Raw genomic sequence first — 25,264 nt, forward strand, 5'->3', positions numbered from 1 at the left:
CACGAACCTGTCCCTCCTTCAGTGTGATCTGTCCCTGCTCTTTGCAGCCGATGAAGGTCCGGTGACACCTGAACACTCGATCCCCAGGCCGCACCTGGTGGGCGAAGGCAGCAGGGAAGAACCCGATGCGGTCCTCGATCACACCCTGAAACAGTTAGCCACCAGAGCACACGCGTCACCGAGTCAGCCATTAACAGCCATTGGTTTGACATCATAATACATTGTTTATCCATCTATTTTTCCTTGAGAGTGGAAACACTTCCAAGGTTTATATTTGACATGTGACTCAGTTACTCGGCTGCATTTGATTGGAACAAACTAGCGAAAGCACCTTGCTCAAAGTAATGGCTTCGAACCCACCATGGCTTGAGTTACACTGCAAATAGTACACGGCTCCATGGTGAAAATTTCACAATGATTAATGTGCAGTCGTGACCCTTAATGGTGACAATGATAACCCTGCTACATGCAGGAGGCTCCTGTTTGTCACCAAGAGGGCCCTCTTCACTCTAATTTATCTGTCATGCAGTTATGTAAAAGGGCAGGCTTTTGTCTTGCTCCTATAATTACTGTGCAAATATATGTAATTTATAGATGCATGTCAAAACGGGACAGAGTCTCTCTGTGTTCTCAACCATTTCTGTGTGTGCAACACATCGGTCAGGGCAAATACTGCCTAAGCTATATAAGATTGCAGGCTAAACAATGCACAATTCAGGCAAATGATGGTTAATGTGCTCATTAACGCAAGCTGCTTTATAGTGCTTTTTCATGTTTAAAAGAAGTTGTTCAAGCCAGTTAATGTCCATTATCAGCTTCAATAGCAATTTCAGTCTTTACAGTAAGGATATTCAGGCAATTGACAGATCAAGTTGTCTAATTGGTTGTGCATTGACATTAATAAACAATTAAAAAGAGGCTGTAAAAATTCTAGTGAATGTCACTTAAGTAATCATTAATTTTAAAGTGGGAGTAAAGTGAGAAACATTCGTTGTTGTGTTCTGATGCTCTGTAGCACTAGCACGTACCTTCCACCAGTCTTCATTAGAATCATCTGCCAGCACGATTCTGTCTCCAGGTCTGAAACCAAGAAGTGCAAATATAATTAATATTTCAGAAGGTTACATATCTTCATTTTTTCCTTTCCATCAAAAACTCAACCTGAGAGCGAGTTTTAAGTTGGGGTGGGGGGGGGGGTTGTTCTGGGTGCAATTTTAAATTCTGCTGCAATCTTAGTGCAATATCTTACAATGTAGCCTTAGAACTTAAAACTGGAAAAGTGGGGGAAAAAAGAAATAATAAGAGCTAAGTAAGGTTACGCATATATGTGCATGATATAGCCTACAAAGTCAAGGGTTTTTCATAGTTTAACAGTAATTTTGATGTCTTGCTATCACAAGAGTGTTGAAAGCATGTTATATGCCGTTTGGGCTGTGTTGTCAGTGCCGACAACCAACCCTTTTCACTTATTTAGTGTGAAAGATGCCACAGGTATCAGGTTTATTTACTGATTTATTACACCCACACTGTGTTTTATGTGTTTTATGTGTGTGGATTTCTTGGTATGGTCTAGTTTTTGCTCTGGGTACATGACGTGGAGGTGGCGGTGGTGGAGGGGGGTTTGGGGGGGAGAGGGCGTTTTGGGTGCTGAAACGCAACTGATGTCTCCTCTTGTCATCACTGCCTTCCGTCAACACGTCACGGTCGGCGCGTCACTGCCAGCTCAATCCACAACGCTCCGCCGACGCTGTGAGGGAGTTCTATTTTCAGCCTCCAAAGAAGAGGCTCCCGTCTTTCCAGAGGCCCGCTATTCAAATGCTAATGGAACATTCTTTTCGCATGATACATACGGAGTGACGTATGCCCTGCGTCTTGCGTGAATCGTCCAAACCGATGCCAGATGCCAAATATGCATAGTTTTGTCTTATTGGATGCGAAAAACAAGGTTGGACCCAGGAAAAAAAAACAAGCCCCTCCCCCACCCCAACAACCCCCCCCCTTCTTCTCCAATCCCACACACACTAATGGAGGAAAAATGTCCATCTGCTCACAAATTTCTCTGTAATACTGTTGTCAAGGAGCTTGCAAAAATTGTTGCTGGATTCCGTTCTCATGAGGGATGATGAAATTGCCAGTGAAGAGCTGACTTTGTGGTAGTCCCATCACCTCCTATTGATGCTGTGGTGTGCTTCCTTCTTTATGTAGGCAGGCTACAAGCTAGGACCCTTTCTTTACACATCAGAACAGTACGCCAGCCTTGCAGGTCCTACCAGACATCATCAACAGCTGTTCTACAAGTTGCAAAGACAGAGAGAATGGAAAAGAGAGAGGGAGAAAATTCCAGTGACAGAAATTTTTGGGTGCTGGCTCTGACGCATTGGATATGGTTTTAGGGTATGTTTGTCACTTGTTGCCTGTTTCAGTGGGACTTGTACTTTGTAGTGATTATGGAACACAGAGAAGCTGCCACAGTTGTATGGTTTAAGAACAACAACAGCAGCAAAACGAGTGCAGACACGGTGTCTGTGAACTGAGCTTCCCAGCAAGGTGCCAATGAATTCTAAAGGAAGTGCAGATGACTTAGCCATGCGGTGAGAGATGGAGGTTGATGACTTAAGTGTCTGAACCCACTTTCTTGTTTGTCATTCAGGACGACGTCATTGCAGCTGAGAGGCCACCCTGTGCTTTAACGCAAGGAGCTGAAGCAACTGTTGTCTCACTCTTGCATGCAACGCACATATGTAAAAGTCCTGTAACACTCGAAAAACAGAGGAGTCAGCTTGGGTATCCACTGTCAGACAGCGTGTTCTAGATGTTACTGAGTGACCCACAAATGTGATAAAGGCAAAGAATATTTTCTTTGTGATGAAACAGAGGAATGCTAATGTGGCCAGGTTGGGAAGTATTCATTTTTTGGTGACAGATGAAGTCCCATCATGCCTTTCAAAAGGTCACTTCAAGGTTGCCCTGAAACCAGACATAGGAGATGTAGGCTAGCTGTACGCTAATTACTTCAGCTTTCATGTCTATGAGTAGCAGACCATTCCCCACTCAGTCCTGAAATGCAAATGGAGTTTGATAGAGCACAACACAAGGACTCTGTGGAGGAGTCGTGGTAACAAATCTAAAAACACACTCCAGCTTGAAGAGAGAGGCCTGTTTTTTCACACACTTTGCTGTGAAGTCAGGTAGAAGATGATGAGATTTACATCATTGTATCATGAGATTGATGAGAGAGAGCCAGTCTGAGTACAAGTGGATACAAGGGTTTTTCGATGGCCATGTGAAGCATCATGAACTACTGCAGGGTTTATTTATAGGAATTGTCTTGTTCATCATGCAATTGTCTTGAAAACCTGGATGTAACCTGTAGTGCTAGAACTGAGACATTCAAGGTCCATAACCCATGGGGCCATCCTGAAAACAGCCCCATCATTAAACAAGAGATGTCCCTGTAGCCCACTACTGACCATCTCCCAAACCATTTACAAACTGCTAGCTCATTTCTGATGATTTCTACACATCTCACAATGTGTGTAGTATTTATTGTATTTGTTCAGGGAATAATTCTGTTTTTTTTTTCAGATTGGCCTTGGGTTTTTGTTTGTTTTGACTCTGTTTTGAAAATCTCTGAACAGAACTTTGTGCCAACCTCGGTTGTAAAATACTCTTCATTAAATAAATGTTGTTGTTGTATTTGAATGTATCTTTCCATTGGGGATAATATTAGATAAGTGCATTCATTTTGAAATGATGTGGTGTATTAAATGAGACCCTCTTCAAAAAGGCTTAATCAAGTTTTAATATAAAATTATTCAATTATTCAATTCCATCTTTCACCACAAATATTAGCAAATATAAGCATCAGTTGTCAGTTATATATATATATATATATATATATATATATATATGTGTTTATCTCCATTTTTGGAAAGGGTCTGACACATTTTTTCCCCTGTTTAGTCTTGATTAGTTAACATGAAGTGTAAATGAAAATGTATCCAACGCAGAGGAATTACCAGGTGAATTGACTTCTGTTGCATGTTTTTGAAAACTCCGCTTTTGTTTATTAAAAGCTACATGCTGGCCCACAAAATGAAGCATATCACAAATTATAAGAAACTACTTTGAGATGTTTGATTTCAAATTTGCATCACAAATTGATCACAAATGCTTTTTTTAATTTGACATAAACAGTTTTATAACATAGTTTTTTTTACTCATAATATATCAGCCAGTAGCATGGAGGAGCCATTTATTCATTTCATGCATAACTCTGCACAGAAAACAAATGACTTTTCTTAATATTCTTCTGAAATTGAGAATACATACTGTATTTACCTATATACAAATTGATAAAAGGAAAACAGTTGTCTAAATGAATCATCAGTACTAAGAAAGCCTCTACATTCCTACTTACTAATAACAATCTCATAATCAGAAAATACTTTTTAAAAATTTTGTCCCACAGAAATGTTACAGAAATATTGTCTGTCGCCTGTTTAACAGGTTAACCACACGTGCGTGTGGGCACCCGAGACACACAAAACACAAGGACAAAAAGATAAGAACACAAAAGCACAGAAATAATGATGAAATGTCATGCTCTTCTGCATCACACAATCACACACACAAAGACCTGATCCCTATCTGGTAGCAATTAATGTGAAAAATCCAACTCTTTGAAGCTCATCAGCATATCAGTAAAGTGACACACAATGGCCGACTACCGTGTGATTTGTGTGTTCGGGAAAGGAGAGCGGAAGCAATTTGTAGTCACTGACAGCGTTCAAAAGGTGCAGTCAACTGCGTCCTCCAGGCCACCGTGCGAGCAAACAGAAGAAATCAAACAGCCTGCTCTGTCAGAGAGAAGCCATTGCATGGGAGGCTTGGCCTGACATGCAGCAGATAAGCAGGGTTTGGATGGCAGGATTGCACTCTGATTCTCTGTGTTAGGAGATTTGTGCTGTTCTTTTGTCAATCCCGTGAGTGAGCTGACAGATATACGGAGCGTGCGTGTGTGTGTCGCCTATCTTTTGCCCCCAGGGGCCACAGGAGACAGACGAGAGCGCTTCCCACTCACTTCAAATCCAAGTCGTGACTCTCCTGTGGCACGAATCGGTACAAGGCCACGTAGGTGTTCAGCTGCAGCACGTCCTTCCTCACCTGTCTCCGCACCTGTGAAAAGGTGGCACAGGAAACTGTCAGCTCGGTGCAAGAAACGGCAGCGGCCACCTGCCGTCCTCTGTGACACCGTGACAGGACTAACATGATTGGTCGCGGGGCCTGTCACAGACAAAGACCTGTGTTTTCCCAAGAGGAGAAATCCTCATTAGTCACATGTCAGGGAGCAAACCGTTGGCTCTTTCCTCGATTATCAGAAGAAGCATGTTTCTGACAATACAGGCTTAATAGAGGCACAGCAGTGTGAGGCTGTTATGGCGATGCTGGTGCCTTCCCACAGTTATCACAGAAAGACCATCAGGCATACATGGGGTCTGGACTACATAGAAACTACACCTTCCTTTTAAACAGACTAACACAGCATTACAAATTTAATACATACACCAGACAGAACTTCACAAGCGTGCCAACAAACCATATTCCACCCTGACTGGAAGACAGGTCGCTCCAGGGTGTTGTGTACAATAGCGCCACACTTTCATTTTCACACACATGCTGCACAAAGCCAAATAACTTTCATGCAGAGCCTAGAGTCATTGGGCCATATGTGTGTAAGTTTACTCCATACCCAATGGAAATGCATTCTGCTGTTTGGCAGTGCATAAGAATGTGCAGCCTGGAAGTGTCTTAGCTGCTTTGGCATTTGCAAGACCTGCAGGGTTTTTACAGTCCACAGAAGTACAGGAAGCAGGCTGTCAACTTCACGGGCCCTTTCCCCAAGTGTTATGGGGGTAACGTACTTGCTCGACATTGTGTAAACATGAGCGGCATTATTCCACACTTGAGACGTTTTTATTAGCGCAACTCATCAGCTAGACAGTTTGACAGCTCGCAACCAACTGCCCATATCGTGCGTAATAATCACTGCGCATGTAGACGTACACATAAAATAGTCCCTGGACAATACCCTTATATGATAGGGTATATGGTGCACTGTAAACACTGGCTAGTTTAAACAATTTTTGCAAAATGGCTAGTGCAAATGGTGTCGAGTAACAAAGGAATTTACTTTGTGATTTGAACTTTATATTACATTATTTGCTTTTGCACTTCCACTAGTAAAATACACAACTTATGAATGTACAAGTACACAACCAGCGGGAAGTGGCAATGATTGGGGGCTGGGGATAGACGGGCAGGAGGAGGTTCTACTGAAAAAGATAAGCTCAGAGCAGCTCATTTAAAAAAAAAAATGGAAGTAATGAACTGGGACTGTGAACTTGTTCAAAATTCAAAATTGTGAACTATGAACGTGAACTTGTTCATTTTAATCTGTGTGAACTGAACTTTGAGCTCGCTCCTGTGAAGTGTGAACTTGCACAACACTGTTGCTGACCATATGTGGTGGCAAGAATCGGGGGATATTTTTATGAATCACTCATTTCTAAAGAGACAGACAATAATGACTCTGACAGCGAACCACTGGGCCGTACACCACGTTCTTTTTGTTACCCAGTTTTGCATTAAATGTCTTCATCTTTCAGAAGTGATTTCTATTACCAAATGAGAAATTTAGTGATTACAGCACCCTGTGTGACACTTTTGAGTGTACTCTCACCGCATTTGTACCAAGGAGCTGCAGACAGTTATAAATCGTGATGCGTCGTGGATGCAATGAGAAGTGACATTCTCTCCTTACTAGAGGCTGCTCTGATTCTGGCCCTCCAAACTGTTGGTTGGTGCTGACTCCCGACTGCAGGACCCTCAGGCCCCTGGTTCAGACTCTCTGTGACTCCCGCTGTGTCTGCTGACGCTTTTCTTCCTATGGGCAGCTAATGAGCAGCTAAAGCGCTGTTACCATGGCAATAGTAAAAAAAAAAAAACCCTCAGATTATAAGGTGGGGGAGGTCCTTGGTGCCTCCCCAGTGCAAGCAATGCTCACACATACAAAAGGAACAGCAGGTCTGTTACAGATACAGAAAAGTTTTTTTTTTTTGTTTTGTTATTAATGGAGACATTTTCATCAGGTTCCTTGCAATTATTACAGGCAAAAGCCTACATGGGAAAATGTCCTGGTGTGAGTAAAGACTAATCAAAGTGCTTTATTGAATGAAAATACCACTGGGACAATGAAATGGGCAGAATTAGCACTTCTCAGTATGCGTACTGCTCACAGTACGGAAGAGAACACCCAGCTGCTGATTGGCTCTTGCGTCTCCAGTGAGCGTGGTTGAAATAAGCGTTAAATGATGCAACAGATATTCTACAATGACCAGCTGCAGTGTTTCTTCTATCCTCCATCTGAGAGGTGTCTGGTTTGGTAACAAGAGGTTCTGGTGCTGTCTGTGGTCTTACACTGACAATGGATGTTCTGTGGTAAACCACTTCCCGTCAGGAATCCTCATAACCTGCCAGCAAATCAGATCGCTTTTAGTTTCAGAGATAGAAGACAGAAATGTCACTGTGGAGTGCGCAGAGCGGGCTACCTGTCAACATACAGAACGTACTGTCAATATACAGAAAGTCTGTAATTATGCCTTCAGGAAGGTGAAATAAATGACAAATGCCAGACTGAGCAGCACCAATGTTAAACAGAGAGATCCAGTGAAATTAGTTTGAGTAGTCATGGGTTGTAAAGGACATAAAATGACCTTTTGAAAAGAAACGATAGGGAAACACTAGGTGTGCTTTTTAAAAAAAAAATCAATAGGCCCCTGTTTCCATCTTTCATTTTATAAAGAGTGCAGTTCATTCACAGCAGATGCAGTACTACCCTGCAGAGGGCCGTTTTTATCCTCAGCATATCGCCCTGTCTAGAAAGCGTCTGCCAGGCCTGTATCATGGAGCAAACATCAGACGGGGCGATTGACCTCCTCCCAGCTGTTCCAGCAAGCTGGTTCAGATAAATGCAAAAAGACACATGCCATCTCTCACCTGGCTGTTGCAATGAGGCTGCGGGGGTGTGCATGTGTGTGTGTGTGTGTGTGTGTGTGTGTGAGTGTGTGAGTGTGTGGGAGGGAGCTGATAAACACCTCATCAGCCATCTCCTCTTTTGCTGTGAGAAAGAAAAGATACAATCCTATTTGTCATACAGCATTGCCGTTTAGCTACTCTGATACTATAGGGTCCTTCTGTTACCATTTCCAATGATAACGGAAAAGCACAGTAAATTCATTATATTATAACTCTTCTAGTAGTATTTATTACTTTTTGTCTCTTTATGCTCTAATTATGAATAATGATAATAGTATCCTGTTAAAACAGTCTTTGCAGTATTGCTGCTCTCTAGAAATGATGACATCATGCAGGAAGCCTGTAGTATTATGAGCCCGTGAGAAATCATGTGCTTTACAAAGGGCAATGCACAGCACACAACTTTTTGAGATGTAAATGTACAGTTTTATTTAGTTAGTCCAACTTTGAAAAGTGCTGATGGAAAAGCTGTCACCCACTGAGGGAAAGAAAAAGACCATAGGTGCTCTGAAAGGCTAATTCTGGGTTTGCTGCATTTTACATGCACCAGTGTAAACGAAGGGATGTGTGATTGCTTCCCCTTCCCTCACTGGCAAAGGCTCGGCCAAAAATTCTGAATCGGGTACGGGACGTGAGGAGAAAATAAATACTGTACAAAATAAACTGTCAGAAAATAAATATTACAGGTCAGAGCCTATCCATTTTTGTCATAGCATTTGGCAGAGCTGGGGGTAGAGATTGTTATTGCAGGCTGAGGTCTTTCTTGACTCCTGGGAAATGCAGCAGCATTGGAGTCTGGCCAAGCGGCATGCGCTGGCTAACACGGTGGGCTCTGGAGTCCCTGTCCTCTCAGGATGAAAATGTGTGGTGCTGCCGCTCCAATCAGAGCCCCTCCTAATTCCCCCAGACAGTAGCATTACACTTTTTCGTAAAAAAACTGAAATAATAAATGACACAGACTGGCAAGATTCGGCCAATAATCAATGCGGGCTCAAGGCAGCGCCCATCATTTCTGTGGCGCGAGCTGTCAGCTTCCTCATCTGCGGTATGATTAAAAAAGGATGAAAAAAACAAATACTGTAGCGTTAGCGTCACACAAGGCTTCATTGAACCAGGATTTAATATTTGTGGTTTTTCTCACCTTGAGTTACAATGGCTTCTCATTGATAGCTCCACTGACAGGTTGTATTTATACTTTTACTGCAATGCGAGTCAGTGGTATGTGCCATAAAATTTGTAGGGAGTCGTTAAAGTGAATAGCAAAGACAAAGGGCCTTCTTAGATGCACCATCTGAGGAACATTATGTGTGACATCACAATCCTAACCCTCAGGGATCTTTATTTTCTATGTGTTCCATTCTTTTTCATTGGGCAACTCAGACATCTCTGTAAGTCCTGGCATTAAATTACATTCACTTCTCTTTTGATGGGTTGGGAATCTGGATAATCAGTTCCCCTCGTATGGCATACTACCTCTTGAATAAGAACAGTTCTATATCTAGCCATTTTGAAGGACAGATTCTATGGTATATATTACAATACACCAGGGGTTAAGTAGAAAAATTTACAATGACTGACATTTCAAGGATGCCAGCAATATATATTCAGTGGGTCTGCTTACCGGTGAGTCTTCAATTTTCCGGTCCCCTGGGTGAAAATGTTCAGTTCCATTTTCTAGAGGCGTAAAAACTGGAAAAGACAAAATACATTAATCAATTAAAAAGGGACAGTAGTTCTTTGTGAAACTGACCCAAAATGACTCACAATTGCCAATATCACTCCACCCCAGAGGTTTTGTATTCCTGGAATTTCATTTCCAGGAATACAAACCACCTTTGAAAAATCCAGGCTGACAGAGATTGTCAGACGTCTTCAGGTGGAAATGGAACATGTGCTTCATGAGTGCAGATTTATTTTCAGTTTATTTTGTGTTCCAAAACCAAAAACAAAATACAGAATAAATCTTTTCTAATGTTCCCCCGGAGGCACGGGAAGGACACGGCATGACCTTTTTTATTTAACGTCCTCACAAAAGCCTGCATTTTAATCGGAGGATATTCTCTTTTAAAAGTGCACTTTGCCCGCATGAAAACTAGCTGGATCTGTGCACTGTTCAGTTGGCACATTTGGCTTTTCAGAGCTATGGAGTTTATGAGGAGGAACAGTATATGAAATGCTGAAACAATGATGAGGATGTTCCAACATTTTTCACCCATTAAATAAACTGCAGAGCCAAATGGGCAAACTAAGAGACTGATGATTTTTTGGGGCTTTTAAAAATGACACCATTCTCTTTAAACATCATCTTAAAATACTGGGGTTTGGCTTTGCAGGGCTGACCCACATACAGTGTAAGTATGACAGGAGAGAGACCTGAAGAGACCTGGCTGGTCATGAAGTATAATGGATAAAGCACGGAAGATAAGGACAAAGGACAGTGTTACCTGTTACCTGCACTATCATTACCTGTTCAGAATATATCTAAAAAATTCTGGGCAAGATGTAGACAGGTGTTCGTCTGTGGTGTATGTGAGGTAATACAGTCTCATACAGAAAGCCACCATGGATAAGGATGTCAGTTAAACAAACCTGTTATGTTTAAATTGAACCATAAAAATCAAAAATAGTTTAACAGGAATCACTCCAAAAATAACATTTATGTAATGTCATTTTATTTTTTTTTTAGTCTTCAGAACATCTTGGAAGAAACACACACTGACACAGAACGATCTGGCAATTGGATGTTTGTGCATAAATTACTGTTCATGGAGTACATCACATTAAACTGTTTTTGAAGTGCTGCATTATTTTGACAATCAGCGGTCTTTGCTTCCATCTCTGACATTGTTTGAAATTTTATCTTCAACTTGTCACAAAGGATTGCAATACCTTTAAGGGAAGAGAAATCTGCAGGCTGACAGGATATCTAAATGTACAGTCAAGCATCACCTAGTGGGAGAAGCAGGTGCCTTAAAGCACTAGCCAGAGATTAAATTCACTTTCGTATGCCCTCTCCTGTGTCACCTCAGCACAGCCCTTATTCTAAAGGGCCTCTGTGGTCCAATGCCAACTGCATCAGAGGAGAGCACAGCTCCTAATCAAAAGTCTGCCTGCGATGCTTTATTTAAGACGGCTGCAACTGTTACAATGTGTTTCCACACCAGCATCACTAGGCGTTGGTCTGTACGGTTGCTAATGAAATTCTTCCTCGGTGAGGTAGAAATCTGTAAGCAATGGAGTGGACAGTGCACCGACCTGGGTGATGACTCATAGTAGAAAAAGGCGTGTGACAACTGCAGGGGAAGTGTGGGACACCACTGACTGTAATAAAATGTGACTTTTTTTAAAGCCCAGCACCTTTTATCATGCCCTCTTAGTGTAGAAGGCATGTAAGGAGTAGGGGCCTAGCAACCACAGGGGAATTCCCAAACTGCCCCTCAGATGGAGAGGGAACAGCAGAAGGCATTACAGTGATGAGTATACTGCACGTAGCACGTGGCACTGTGGCTGAAGCCATTGTGTGTGTTTTATCAGTGCGAAAGATGCCTTTATCCACTGAGGGAACCTAAACGTATGTCCACAGTTCATCCAAAATGGGAGTGTGATTTCCCTCTCTCTCTCTCAACTTGCTCTGGGAGGCAGGAATTACAACCAACTTAGTTCTTGTTTTTGTCCTTACTGGTTCAAAATATGCGTTCAAAATCTGCTTCTGGTGAACAGGAATGAAGAAAAACCTGTATAATGGTACTCATACTCTGTACTAAAGTTATAATATATTACCCATGCTCTCTACTGTAGGAGGAAAAAATCATATCATATCAATCATAAATCATATATCATAAAATCCTTAGAAATATACAACATTAATTTCAACAGTTTTTATGTTGCTTTTTACATGTTAGAAAATGTTTGAAGCTCAGGACACTGACAGATGCAGGCTTAATTTTTAAACCCACAAAAAACTGAAGACAGAATTACTTTAGAAGTAACTTTTTCTAAAAAAAAGTTACTGCTGACTTCAATTTGTAACTGATGTGCACTTATATTTTGGCCAGGGCTGTACATTAGTAGATTAGTCCTACATCAAAGTCTTGCATCAACACCTTCTCCATCTTACCCACCGTTGTCGCTGTGTTTCCTAGTGAGCTCCGCCTTGCTGCTGTGGGCCACGGCTTCTTCAGGCACTTCCGCCAGGTCACTGGTCTGTTGGGACAGAAACGGAACAATCAGACGCGGGCCACAGGATTTCAGTGAGTATGCATTTCCTGTTCCCATGAACCCGCAGGAAGAAAACCTGACATTATAGACCTTGTAACTGACCCAAAGCAGTTTTGCACATACCACCCACACCAAAGAGAAAATTTCACATCAGGTGTGCGTAAATTCCTTTTGTTGCCATGTGATACATTTGATGCCATTACAGGGCAGCAATGTAACATAGTGGCAAGGAGCAGGGTTCACAACCGAAAAGTTGCTGTTTTGATTCCCCACTGGAGCACTGCAGCTGTACCCTTGAGTAAAGTACTTAACCCAGAATTGCCTCAACAAATACCCAGCTGTATAAATGGATAACATGTAAAAACTATAGCCTAGGCCTAAGTTGCCCTGGAAACGAGCATCTTCCAAATGACAATAATGTAATGTAAAGATATTTATGTTAGATACTAATCACTTTCCCATGTTAATCTAAATTGATAATATCTTTTGTGACTGCAGCCATATTGTAGCTTACGTTTGTATGCTCCAATGCCATTTGTCCTGATCTGTGATTGGCAGAATCCTAAAGTATTGCAGCTTGGTTGGACTAAGCTTTACATGTAGAACATCAGTTAAATCTGATTGGGTCACCCACATTGGCATATACACTGAATATGTGGCCTAATGTTTACAATGCTGGGAGACATTTACTTTAATGTGTCACTCAAAAGACCTAAATTACATTCTGCTTAAACACTTGCAATATCTTTAAAGCTTACACATACAGTAAGGTCATAATGTGACACAAAAATTTGCAATGGTTAAACCAAAGGTTTGATTGTCTCGCTGTGTAAACTGTTTCCTAATATGTGTTATGTGTATTTCAGCTCCAAACCTTGCAGTTGCCTAAAGATTTGCATTATATGTCCATGACTCTGGATCACTGTGCTGGGGTCGGGGGTCACTTGCAGCAGAATTTCAAGGCAGCATGATAGAAGCTTGTTTAGAACTCTGCTTTCTATTAGAGCTCTTTTTCATTGTATCCCTGGTGAAAGCCAACACACAAGGTCATTTATTTCTAAAGCATCAATTTCTCCCTAAAAAAAAAACGGTGTTCTCAGCCAGCACACTGTCTAAATGATAAACTTCAGTCTTATTTTTATGACTCTTGCAGCGATCACAATCTTCCTGAGGTTTTAAGCCTGCCTTCAGTGGCTGGCCCACGTCAGCTGTTTGCGAGCAGACTGCAGGGATTCCAGACTGCCATGGAAGGTTGTTTTTTTTCTCTGACAACGAGGCTCGTTTAAGCAGTAGAAATGCATGAGATTAAATAGATACACAGCAAAGCTCCCTTTTGCTTTTATTTTGTGCCAGCGATTAAAGCCACAGTGCATGGCTGCCGCATGTTTATACAAAGTCTTTGTAAGGAGTGTGCACCCCTACAAAAGGTTTGGAATCGTAGCATTTTTTATAACCAGAGATCTCTCAGCAGGAATATATATTCACAAACCTCTGCACCTTCCTGAAAGACGCTGCCTTTATTGGTAATATTTACTTTGCTGCGGGGATATCTAGTGCTGACCATCTCAGAGAGGTGGATGTAGCCTGCCTTACAGCTCAGATTCTACACTAGTTTATTTCATTTTGTTCTCTGGCTAAAGCATGATGTTTCTGCACATGTTATTTTGTGTAAAGCTCCAGATACATTACTCTGTGTATTCAAGGTGGGCTTTTCATGTTCCACTACCAATTCTACTTTTCCCACTATTCCTGATTCAAACTGAGATATCTTTTTTAATTGCCACATTAGTTCGGATCTACTAAGAACATGCCATGAAAATAACTTATAATGTCTCCTCACACAGTAGGCAGTGCGTGTGCTGCACAATAGTAATCTGCCAAGTGCAGTGATCCCCAGTTTTAACAAAATAATTGTTTGCATTGAAAAAGTCCTGCTTTTAATGACAGCTGTGAACTGAATTCAGAGCTAACTGTGTACATTCAACCAACTTCCTTTAATGCTTAACATAGTTAAGTATAAAAGCATAATGTATTTTACTGCATTCATTTCATCTTTCATAGCAGTTTAAGGAAGATTTCACGCAGAATATAATTTGGTGTAACTAAATATTTCACTTGGGAATTACACACAATCAAACATGAATGAGAACCACAGATGAGACTGTACAAGCTTTAGAATATGTGTGAAGAAGATCCACTGTTGCTAGTGTTGTCTCTTCGGTCAAGGTGAACTCACTCTTAAGTGCGTCTCCACACATAGCTCCAGAGCCTGCCATAAATTCTGCCTGCTAAATCGTAGCCATACATCAACATGAGTTACTGAGCCCCCGATTAATTAAGCTAGGACGCCCGCTGTTGAATCAATGAATGAGCATTTATGACATCCATCACCCCACACAGCTGTGGACGTGGAGGTAGTGCTTTGTCTCGGGGATCTGGATTCTTTCCCAAGTTTTTAAAGTGGGACAGCCAAGGTGCGCTGGCCTCTGTTCCCCATCCTTCATTATGAGGGGAGACAAGGAAACGGACCACTGAGCTCTGGTGGGAACCTGGCAACCCAGCCGCTAAACCTGAAGCCACAGGGTTAATATGGGAGCTATGTTAATAAGCTGCAGTGCGGCTGAGTACCAAACCACATAGTGAGTGATTTCACGAGGGTACTGTGAAGCGTGATTTTAGCCCGAGCCGTAGAGATGCGGACACGGCCAACTCCATCCTCCGTCAGCTCAGCTCACCCTTCACTGGCTCCACATTGCATCTCAGCAGACCCATGTCTGAGTGTGCCACGGAAGAGCAACTGGACTAATGTTCTTTAGAGACACGCCTACTCAACAGGAACACAGATTTGTGTTGTGTGGTAGAACGGTCAAAAAAACGTACAGAGTTTCGATGGGGCGAGTCAGAGCCACTGCCGGTACTGGTCCTCTTGGTCTTCTGTGCCAGCGACGTCCCAAAACGCAGGGCCTCATACACGGGGTCCACTTTGCTCCCACAGGCTGGAATCGAGAGGGGCGGAGAGAAAAAGACCCCTAAATTAAAAAGCTGTCATCCCTCCCTCCCTCCCCGTCCACTAAGGTCCTGAGCCCCTCAGCCTGTGCCAAGCAGTTTGCATAGAGGGGAGGACAGACACAGAGAATTAGGGATGATGAGCAGATACCCACCAATAGGCATGACTTCTTTAATGCAGCCGAACTGCTCCTGGATGAGGAGGGGGGAGCTGTAGTACCGACGAAACCCTTTGGGCTGGAAGGAGAGGGAGAAATATGGAGAGAGAGACACAGAGACAGACAGACAGAGAGAGAGAGGAGGGGGGAGAGAGAGAAACAAAGACAGACAGAGAGAGAGAGAGCATAAACACATCAGCAGAGCCAATCGATATGGCAACATGGGCCGCACCCTGTCAGCAACACACGCTCAAATATCCACCCTGTGACCTCCTTTCTGTCTTTCCCTGTCTGTCTATTTCCCTCTCTCTCTGTCTCTCTTTCACTGACATGTGTTGCCCTGCACCCTGAAACAAAAAAAAAAAAAACCTAAACAAAAAACACATCCTGAGCAGTTGTTCCACAGTAACACATACATATGAAATAATGCAAATGTAGAAGATTATTAATGCAGCTTTGTGTGGTGTGCACTTGGCTCACAGTGGCACATTCTGGGTTTCAAAGCTGCACTCGATAATGGGTCTGTAACCCTGTCTGGCCCTGAAGGAACAGACTAATAAATCCACTGTAATTAGTGCAGTGGACAGAGTCAAATGTCACCTATGAGCCACTAAGAGGCCACACGCCGGTCCTCCTCCCGCCATTTCTCCACATGGCACGTCCCACAGAGTTCAAACAAGGGATGTCCCCTTGATGTGAATCATTTACTTCTCTATTTGCCCTCCCAACCCTGATAAAATCAATATTTCTCGTCTCCCATCGGATTAATTCTTCTCTGATCCAGGAAAGGGCTGAACAGCCTGGGTTTTCACTCTTTTATGTTGGGGAAGGTGGCTAATTATTGACTGGAAACTTCTTCCTTTCTTCCTCTAATACAAAGTTGCAGAGCTTACTTCAGTGCCCCTTAGAACACACAGGATAAAGTGATGTCATGTGGATGTAGCCGTTTTGCAGCCTTTAGGCCCAGTTTTGTGTTTAAGGGGCATGTCAGCAGTGCTGTGCTTGTCTTCACCAAATAGATTATGCAATATGCATCCATAATGGATTCTGATTATCAACTAATTGTGTACTTAAATTGAAAAGCTAACAGAAGGTCACTCTATGGCAGCAGCAGGGACCCTGTGTGCTGCAACATTACGCTTCAGATACAAGCTCATCAAAAAGAACAAATCTAAATTAAAACGTGTTCACATATCCCATTACTGAAATTAATGAAATCCTCATGTATACAAAAAAAGTGGATCAACCTCTTTATTAACCAGTTCAAATCTGTTGCAAGTCCACTATAAAACAAACTGTGGCATTTCCCAAAGATCTGCATTGAACATTCAGTATTTATATGTGTGGTGCACACATAAAAACAATTTCTTTCATGCAGAGCATACTTTGAAATAAGAATCATCACTGCTGTCTGATTGTTTTTCATGAAAAGCTCTAATTTAACAGATGTGACCTCTCCATCAACAGCCATTCTGGCTTGGTTAATTTGAAATCATTCAACTGGTTAGCCATTTTCTGAAGGCCTCACTGATGGAAATATAAAAGGAAATGTTGCATGAATATATTTATGTCTGATGTATGAGGTTTTCCATCTGCTTATTTTTAAGGCAATTATGACTAAACAGCAGTAGATTATTAAACAATACTAATTTATGTTAAATTTGTGCTTCTGAATTGCTTAAATATCAACAAGTGTGGGAAAATTAAATTTTTGAAACTGATTTTAAGGAATTTAAATTCACAAGTTATACTGTGCGTCTCAAGCAAATTTTCTTCTATTACTCCAATGATTCAGTAAAAACAGCCAAGAAAAATAAATAATGAAGTTTTTATTTTCCATGCTAAGAGAAGACTAAAAATACAGCTCACTCTAATGGGAATATTCCTCTTTCATGCCTGACCCCTCATGCTCATTTTTCCTTTCCTGGGAGATGACCACATCCCGGTGCAGTTTGTCACCCTGTGTCTCCTGGAAAATCATGGGGGGGGGCTTTCTTTCTGTTTTGCACAAGATGTGTCTCTGCAGTGGATGGCAACACGCTGATGTACACCCCATAGGTCCCACAGAATCCAGATCATTCCACGGTTCATCTAGTGTTCCGTACGTGACCCATGGGCAGGGGTGGTGAGGGACTTGTGTGGGTGCGTGGGGAGGGAGGGGGGTCCTGTTTGATCCAGTCACACATGATTGAGTTCCTTTCTTTTTCTTTTGACATGCGAGTGACTAAAACCGAGCGCGGTCGTGACTGTCTTTCCCCCAGAGAGCGGTGGAAGACGGCGGAGTGAGGGACGCGTCCTGGCATGCACGGCCATCACTGCCTCATTAAAATGCGCGCTCACACACCCGCTCACAGATGGAGGAAAAAAAAAAAAAACAGCGTGATGAATCGCGCCGCGGAACTCCTCATGTACAGCTAATAGCCCAGAATAACAGGGAGGGAAGATTGGAGACAAGGAAACGGGCATCACGTGAAATGGAATTTCTGCCCATTTCCAAGTCGCATTAAGGCGATCGATTGTGAAGGCTTTTGTTAGTCAAAGGTGGGAGAAGGATCCAGGGTGCCCCAGCTGACAGATAATGTTCTCACAACATATCTGCAATGTTGCTGCATTGCTCTTGTGTATTTCACCTCACGGTTGTGTGTTCTTTGTGCCGCTAGTGACATAACAGCAGGATTACCACATTGGTAATTTGGCAATAATATCGATGCCTTCATGATATTACACAATCATCTGTGTATCCCTGCCTCACTGATCACAGTGTCCAGCATAAAGCCTCCGTTTGACTCTCTGTCAGAACAGATTGGAAATCAGAGAGTTGACAAATGAGCCCGTCTGCAATCTACATCTCACAACATGGATAAACAGCTTCAGTACACTGTCTTCATTTACCTATCTCAGGAGTAACCAGTTTGTTTGGTAGTGATAAAGGCTTCACATTACGTCTTTGAAAAAAGCAGCAAGCGCTTTCAAATCAGTCAAACGGAAGAAAGAGCTGTGCTTTTTATGATGAAATGGTCCTCTTTGATGAAGATAAATGGTGATGATAATGATGATAATGATGATGATGACGATGGTGATGATTGTCATGGTGATGAAACTGATATAATGACAATGATGATGATGATAATGGTGGTGGTGATGATGATGAACAGGACGATAAAGATAATGACGATGGAAATGAAGATGGTGATGATTGTCATGGTGATGAAACTGATATAATGACAATGATGACAATGATAATGGTGGTGGTGATGATGATGATGATGATGATGAAGAGCAGGATGATAAAAATAGTGATGATGGAAATGAGGATTATGAAGCTCTTACCAGCTTCCCCATGCACCTCTGTTGGCCCACTCCGTCAGCACACTTGTGGTGGATGCCCATCTTGCAGGCTTTGCAGCGGAGCCCGTGCTTGGCTGTGGTGCCTGTCAACAATATCCAAGACAGTCCCATTACCCACATGTGCCCATGTGTCTGTTAGAAGGTAAAACAATCTAATCATCTTTAACTGTGTCTATTTGTGTAAATACAACGGTCAAATCACCTTAACCTGTGTGCGTGTTTGTATACAACATAGCATTCAAGTCAATCCTACTTCTATGTCATTTGTGTAAAGGTGTAACCGTCAAAAGCAAAACAGTGAGAGCACTGTAAAATGTGTCTGACTGTTCAAGGTCAGGTTTTTTCTCAGCATCATTTCAGAGTAGGCACTGTTCTGAGATCAGTTGGCCTTTTTTATCACCGGGATGGATTTCACATGCAGATGCATGATTAAAAATATACAATAAGTAGCCGCCATCTAATCCAATAAAGCAAGTCCAGTCATCCAGAGGTGACATATCAGGCTAAATTGAACTGTTTTAGAGGGAAAATCTGGGTGTGTTTGGGTGGGTCCAACAGAAAATCAACATTGTACAGAGCAGAAATACAACTTGTCAGAAATGAAAGCAGAAGTTTTTAAAGAGCAGGTCAGAAAAGCCACTGCATTGGAATCAATGCAATATGCCATATCTATATATGTACCTATATCTATACATCTACATCTATATCTATATCAATACATATATCTATATCTACATTTATATCCATATCTATATCTATATCTATATCTATACCCATATATCTTGAAAAACACAAAAAAGTAAATACAGGCTCAGCAGAGCTTTCTACTTGAGATGACTGGGGACCAAACCTGTCTGTTCCTCAGTCAGCCAGCGGTAAATTACATCAGACACAAAGAAAAAGGATAAGCCTGACCTTCCCCTCCCCGTACGCCACGTCCCCGCTTGATTCCATTAAAACGCTCCACAGTGAATTCAATATGCTTCCCCCACCAAGTCCCGCATGGTCAGTCGCTTTCTGTATGTGTTGCAAATCCAGTAGCCCCCCACCCCCCCAAAAAAAAACCTCCAACGTGAAGTGATTCCCTGCTCGATTGGCCCTATAGTCATTTTGCTCCAATTGCTATAATTGGACCGCTGTATGAGTCAGAGAAGTTTGGGTAAATGAAGATTAATCATATTAGGCTTAATTGCATTCAGAAGTTATGTAACTCTGAGTTAAGAGACAATCAGAGTGGGTAATGTTGGTGGTGGTGGTTGGGGGGGGTACTGAGGCATAATAAATGGTAATTACAGTATACTTTCCACCATCTCCCTGACAGTGTGCCAAACGGTATTGAGGGATGTGGCTGGTGGAGTTATTGAGGGGTATTAACCGTACATCTGAATGAATGTCACTGCATCTGTGCTAATCCAGGCTGTCCTTTAAGAGAGCGTCACTGACGCCCCTCTTGCAGATGCGGGGACCTGCCACAGGAGTTAAAAAACAGCAGAGACAACTTCATATTAATATGCATGATCCTGATCCTGACCCTGCACTAAGCTGATTCTTTCCAGCCAGTCCCAAATTTGCAATACTTGCTTTAATTTCTTCCCAGAGAGTTAAGGACAAAGCTCCATAGCAAGTTTGATTAGATGCTCCCAGAGGCCTCTGACCCATCCACTGCCCTGACCTTCCAGGAGGGACCAAGTCCCTGCTGTTCCTGATAAAACATGTGTCCTCATGCGACCCCACTTAAAAATCACAACCGTTTCTCCACAGTTCCAGCAGGATTGGTTCTCATGATGACATCGTCATGGTACTGCATACAGGCTCATTACTTTGGGTAAAAAATGCATTCTGCATCCAGCTCTTCATTGATTTGTCAATCGACACATGCCCAGCCCAGCCCAGACTTCTGTGGGTCATGTTTTTTTAAAGCAGACATATTTGCATATTGGTCTATCACTGAAAGGCTAACACCACAGACATATCTGCTTAAACAGGTGTGTAGGGTCACATGCAATTCTGACAGGAACAGGAAAATGTCCACAACACAAAACGGATGTTAACCACATTGAAGACGCTTAGAGAGCTGCCCTGGACACACATACACACATACACAAAAACATACCTACACACACACACACACACACACAGAACAACACGCACCCAGGCACATGCATACACATACACACACATGTACATGCACATACATACATACAGATACACAAAAATACACAGCAGCACACATGTTCACGCACGCACACACGTGGTTGTACAGACACACAAACACAAACAGACACACTCTCGCTCCTTCTACCAAATATGATTCATGTTCATAGAACACCCCTGCCATAAGCATTTCCCATAATCTATTATTTTTTTCTAATAGCTTAGCTAGCGTTCTGTATCATTTCCCCTGTCATGATGAAGCATGATGTGTCGGGTTCCGCAAGTGTCATTGCCCAGAGGCAGGACAGCTCCATTACTCCATCACAAACCCAGAAAAGGAAACTAACACCAGGGAGGAGAGCAGTCTCCTATCTGGCCACATGGTGCTAAACTACAGCTCATTAGTCTTCTACCTTGCCGCCGATTAAGCATATTGAGATGGAAATCCTAGCAGTGGTATCTTTGACTGCGGCTGAAACAATAGGAGCTGACCGCAACTACAACCACAAGGGTTCTAGCAGGAAATGGATCTGTATGACTGTTGATACCTGGGTAAGGTGAGGACCAGCTGCAAATAACGCCTTCCTCTCTGTCACGAGAGGAAGTAGTGGTAAACACAAGAAACGCACCTGGGGATGGGGGAAACGTTACCTCGCGGACTTCTCCGGGGCCCGAATATTCTTCCGATGTGGCATCTTTTAAAAACACGCATTATAAGTTGCTTTATTCCTACTTATTCATTAAACTTTATCTGACCTGGAAAGATGCATGCAGAGACTCGATTCGTATTTATAGTGATGGCCAGGGGACACAGGATGGGTGGGGAACACAAGGGACTGATTAGTTAATCAACTGTAGGATGGATGGTTAAGTTGAAGGAGCTGATTTGGGAATTATCAGAAAACCAGTTTTGGATTTTGGAACCAGAAAACCTACCTCTACTCATTCAATAAGAGCCATGTTATTGCTAATTAACCACAGTGAGCCTTGGATAAAGGTCTTAACCAGAAGATGCCGTCTCCTACAGCATAATGTCCCAATCACTGCACAGTGGTCATCTTCATGACCAAGAGAGAAGATGGCGCACTACTGGGCCAACAACAGCAACCTTGCTTCCCAAAGACATTTTCCATTCACATACTAATCAAGCCCAGTGGTGCTCAGCTTTAGCTCTTTGGAAGGAGTGGGCTAAATGGTGCTGTGGCTACTATGATTGCTCTGTTCAGCAGGACAATAAAACCCAGCATAAGTGTTTGTTTGAGCATGCAATGGATGTGTACAGCTCACTTGTAAGGGCCATTGAGCTACTGTGTCCTTGGTACTGTGTGTCTGTGTGTATAATATGTACAATATATACTACAGTATAAACACATCTCCACTGGTTCAATTTTACAAACCTCCTGTGTTTTTCCAGTAAAACATAAAACTTAATGTATTTTGGTAAGCAGCGTCTGGAAAAGCTGTCTCTGCAGAAAGCACCCTACACCTCTGTTTTCAAGATACAAACATCTTCTGCACCTGCAGTGGCACTTCCCCATCAAAGCACAGATGGCAGCCACACGCTTTACTGGCTGGTGCAACAACAGAGACGGTCAAGCCAGACATAATCCTCATTAACGAAAGTCTCAAGTTCAATAAGGTCACAGTAGTTTTGCTCAAAGAGGGATTACCTGAGTGAAGTCAAGGACCCATAGCATGGACTGTGTTTTCTGTTTCCATTTCACTTAGGGAGGCTATACCAGCTGACTTTGAGCTCCACGACTCAGGACAGTAACCGGCCTCTGTTACCATTCAAGACCTGGCTGGCAGCTTGCAGGGTTAATGGCCAGATAGCATCTGCCTGAAACAATTTAGATCCCATCAAATCTGGCCCTTGTCCTGCTCCATGCATAACGGAGCTTGGTAAGATCACGCAGTGTGGGAGCAGATGCAGCTCCTCTCCCGGTGCAGGCCGGCACAGAGCAGACCCACCGCAAATGGTGAGTTACTCCCTCATCCGCCTGCTCGCTTGGCTAAGATCCCTCACCTGCCCTTTTTTCATTACCACTGCAGTAATAGCCTGGACGAGAGCCAAGCGGAAAACAGCCTCCCTCCCTCCCTCCCTCCTGGCACAGTTCATTTTCACAGCGATCCTGCAAGGGACCCATTTTACCTGGATTTTCTTATCTAATGACCACATTCATATCCTAGAGATGACACTATTAGGGAGACTGGTAATCCAGACCATAATAAGACAGATTTAATGCTATGTACATAGTTTTAAATGAAACGGGGTAATTAAAAAAAAGTTCATTTGTTTACCAAAAGGCTAAAACTAAAACCAGCGCATACAGTATCAAACTGGTCTCCATGACACATTATTTCAGATTAAGGATGTAAGAGTGATGGATGCACTAGGACCTGCAGGTCATTGCAAGTTCCTCAGCTTGTTACAAAGCCAGACAATTAATGGACTTTAGGCGTCATCCTACATTGGAAATGAACGGAATAACAAAGAAAATCTCCAAACACTGAATTGCTGTGATATCAGCAGAAACGACCCCCTGCACCAGGCCATGATCAGATTACCTAACCCCAACAACACTGCATACAAAATATAACCTCAATTTAGATCAGTGCTTTTGGACACAGTATTTCTGTACAGGCATTCCTGCAGCTACTGACCTTTTTGCTCATCCATCTCAGAAATATACAGTAATAATCTGTATTTTCTTGAACCTGGACACATGTTTGGATACTTGCAAAGGAAATGCAATAATTTTATACTGGTAACATAAAAGCACACTAATATTGCGCAGATGCACATACCTGAACAGATTTGTGTTCCTGTCATTCAATACAATTGAATGGATCATTTAATGAAGTAAATTGTCTGTTATGCACCATATTGATTGGAGTATACATGCAATGTTTTGGGGAGATTTCTGTGTGTAACAATCATAATACAGGAAATAAAGAACACTCCATCACTATATGCAGTTTTTGTGTTTCAGCATCCATGCTTTTCTGCGTGTTTCCAGTCATGACACGGCTTCATTCCAATTTTTACTACATTTCAGTTAGGTAACTGCCAAGTTGGGTTCGTTAATGTCAATTTTAAATTTGACAAAGGTCAGCTGGCTGTTTAACAGCTACATGAACACACAGACAGACAGACAGACAGATACACACACACAGTTATACCAGGAATACTGCACATGAGCTCAGTTATTCAGTTAAGGTTGACTCAGATTTATTACCCCATTCTGAACTCTAAATTATTTGCTGCCCGCAGCTGCTTGAAAAAAAAAAGTCCTTCTCTTTCCTCCGATGTAAAAGGCAGACATTCACTTAATCAGCCAGGGGCCACAATCGATACCTAAGTGAGAAGAGTAAAGCAGCGGCCTCCGTCAAGGTGCTTTGGGCGTTGCTGCTAATCTGAAATGTAATTCATGTGGCTTTGACTCGGAGAGACTTCGGCTTTTACAAAGATGCCCACAGCCAGAGACTGGGAGCCAACTAATTATCTTGAAAAAAGCATTTACCTAATGCAATTTGTACTGTATTTGTTGATGGCAGGCCATTTGAAAAAGGTCTCTTTTACCAAACATCACTTGCAGAAATCAAGGCAGAAATCACTTGTGTACATGGTGTACCTGATGCTGTGTTCAACCTCACAACAGGCCCACCTTAGTGACGGGGAAGACCAATGATCCCCCAGCCTCTGCAACACTTTCCTTTTTCCTCCTTTCTATAGCAGCTTCTAAAGTAAGTGTCACTCATTCACTCACTCACCCACTCACTCACTGATTGACTGATCATCTCCACCCCAAATAAAGAAAGAACTCCCTTTCACTGCTGGGTGGAAAATAGGCTGGCAAACCACTGACATTCCCTGAACAGAGCATTTTATTTATATTTTGCCTTGCATTCATTCTATTAAAACACTATTAAAATATGGAACCAGAAAGAAGACATAGTAAAAGTTTGATGTCTTGTGAACATGATTTGGTTTCATTTGCACAATCAAATTATTCTCTGGAAGGCATTTCATATACCTGGTAGTATAATTACATTCTTTCAAAGGGATGAATTAACATCCCCTAATGGCAAGATCCAGTGTCTCGCCTGACTCACAATTTAATTTCAACAAATTATGATTTAGCATCGCTTCATCAAGGCCACAAATCCAATAAGAATAATAAATCAAATGTACTTTTTTCCATTATAAATGGCATGCGAATTCCACAAAGACATTTTTACATGAAAAAAATCCCTGATTTCGAGACAGAATGAAACTCCTG

At 42.3% G+C, this 25,264-nt stretch overlaps 1 protein-coding gene across 1 annotated transcript in view; it reads right to left on the minus strand.

Moving 5' to 3' along the window:
• Positions 1-25,264, minus strand: part of stac (SH3 and cysteine rich domain) — a 39,424-nt gene that overhangs the window by 1,226 nt on the left and 12,934 nt on the right. The window contains exons 3-10 of the mRNA XM_036542547.1: positions 18,810-18,910; positions 15,477-15,558; positions 15,196-15,311; positions 12,219-12,300; positions 9,719-9,786; positions 5,084-5,178; positions 1,029-1,080; positions 8-145 (exon numbers count right to left, since the gene is read on the minus strand). Coding sequence (XP_036398440.1) covers positions 8-145; positions 1,029-1,080; positions 5,084-5,178; positions 9,719-9,786; positions 12,219-12,300; positions 15,196-15,311; positions 15,477-15,558; positions 18,810-18,910 — 734 coding nt within the window. The remainder of the gene's footprint in view (positions 1-7; positions 146-1,028; positions 1,081-5,083; positions 5,179-9,718; positions 9,787-12,218; positions 12,301-15,195; positions 15,312-15,476; positions 15,559-18,809; positions 18,911-25,264) is intronic.

The sequence above is a fragment of the Megalops cyprinoides genome, chromosome 12, assembly GCF_013368585.1.
Source record: "Megalops cyprinoides isolate fMegCyp1 chromosome 12, fMegCyp1.pri, whole genome shotgun sequence".
NCBI classification, from domain to species: Eukaryota; Metazoa; Chordata; class Actinopteri; order Elopiformes; family Megalopidae; genus Megalops; species Megalops cyprinoides.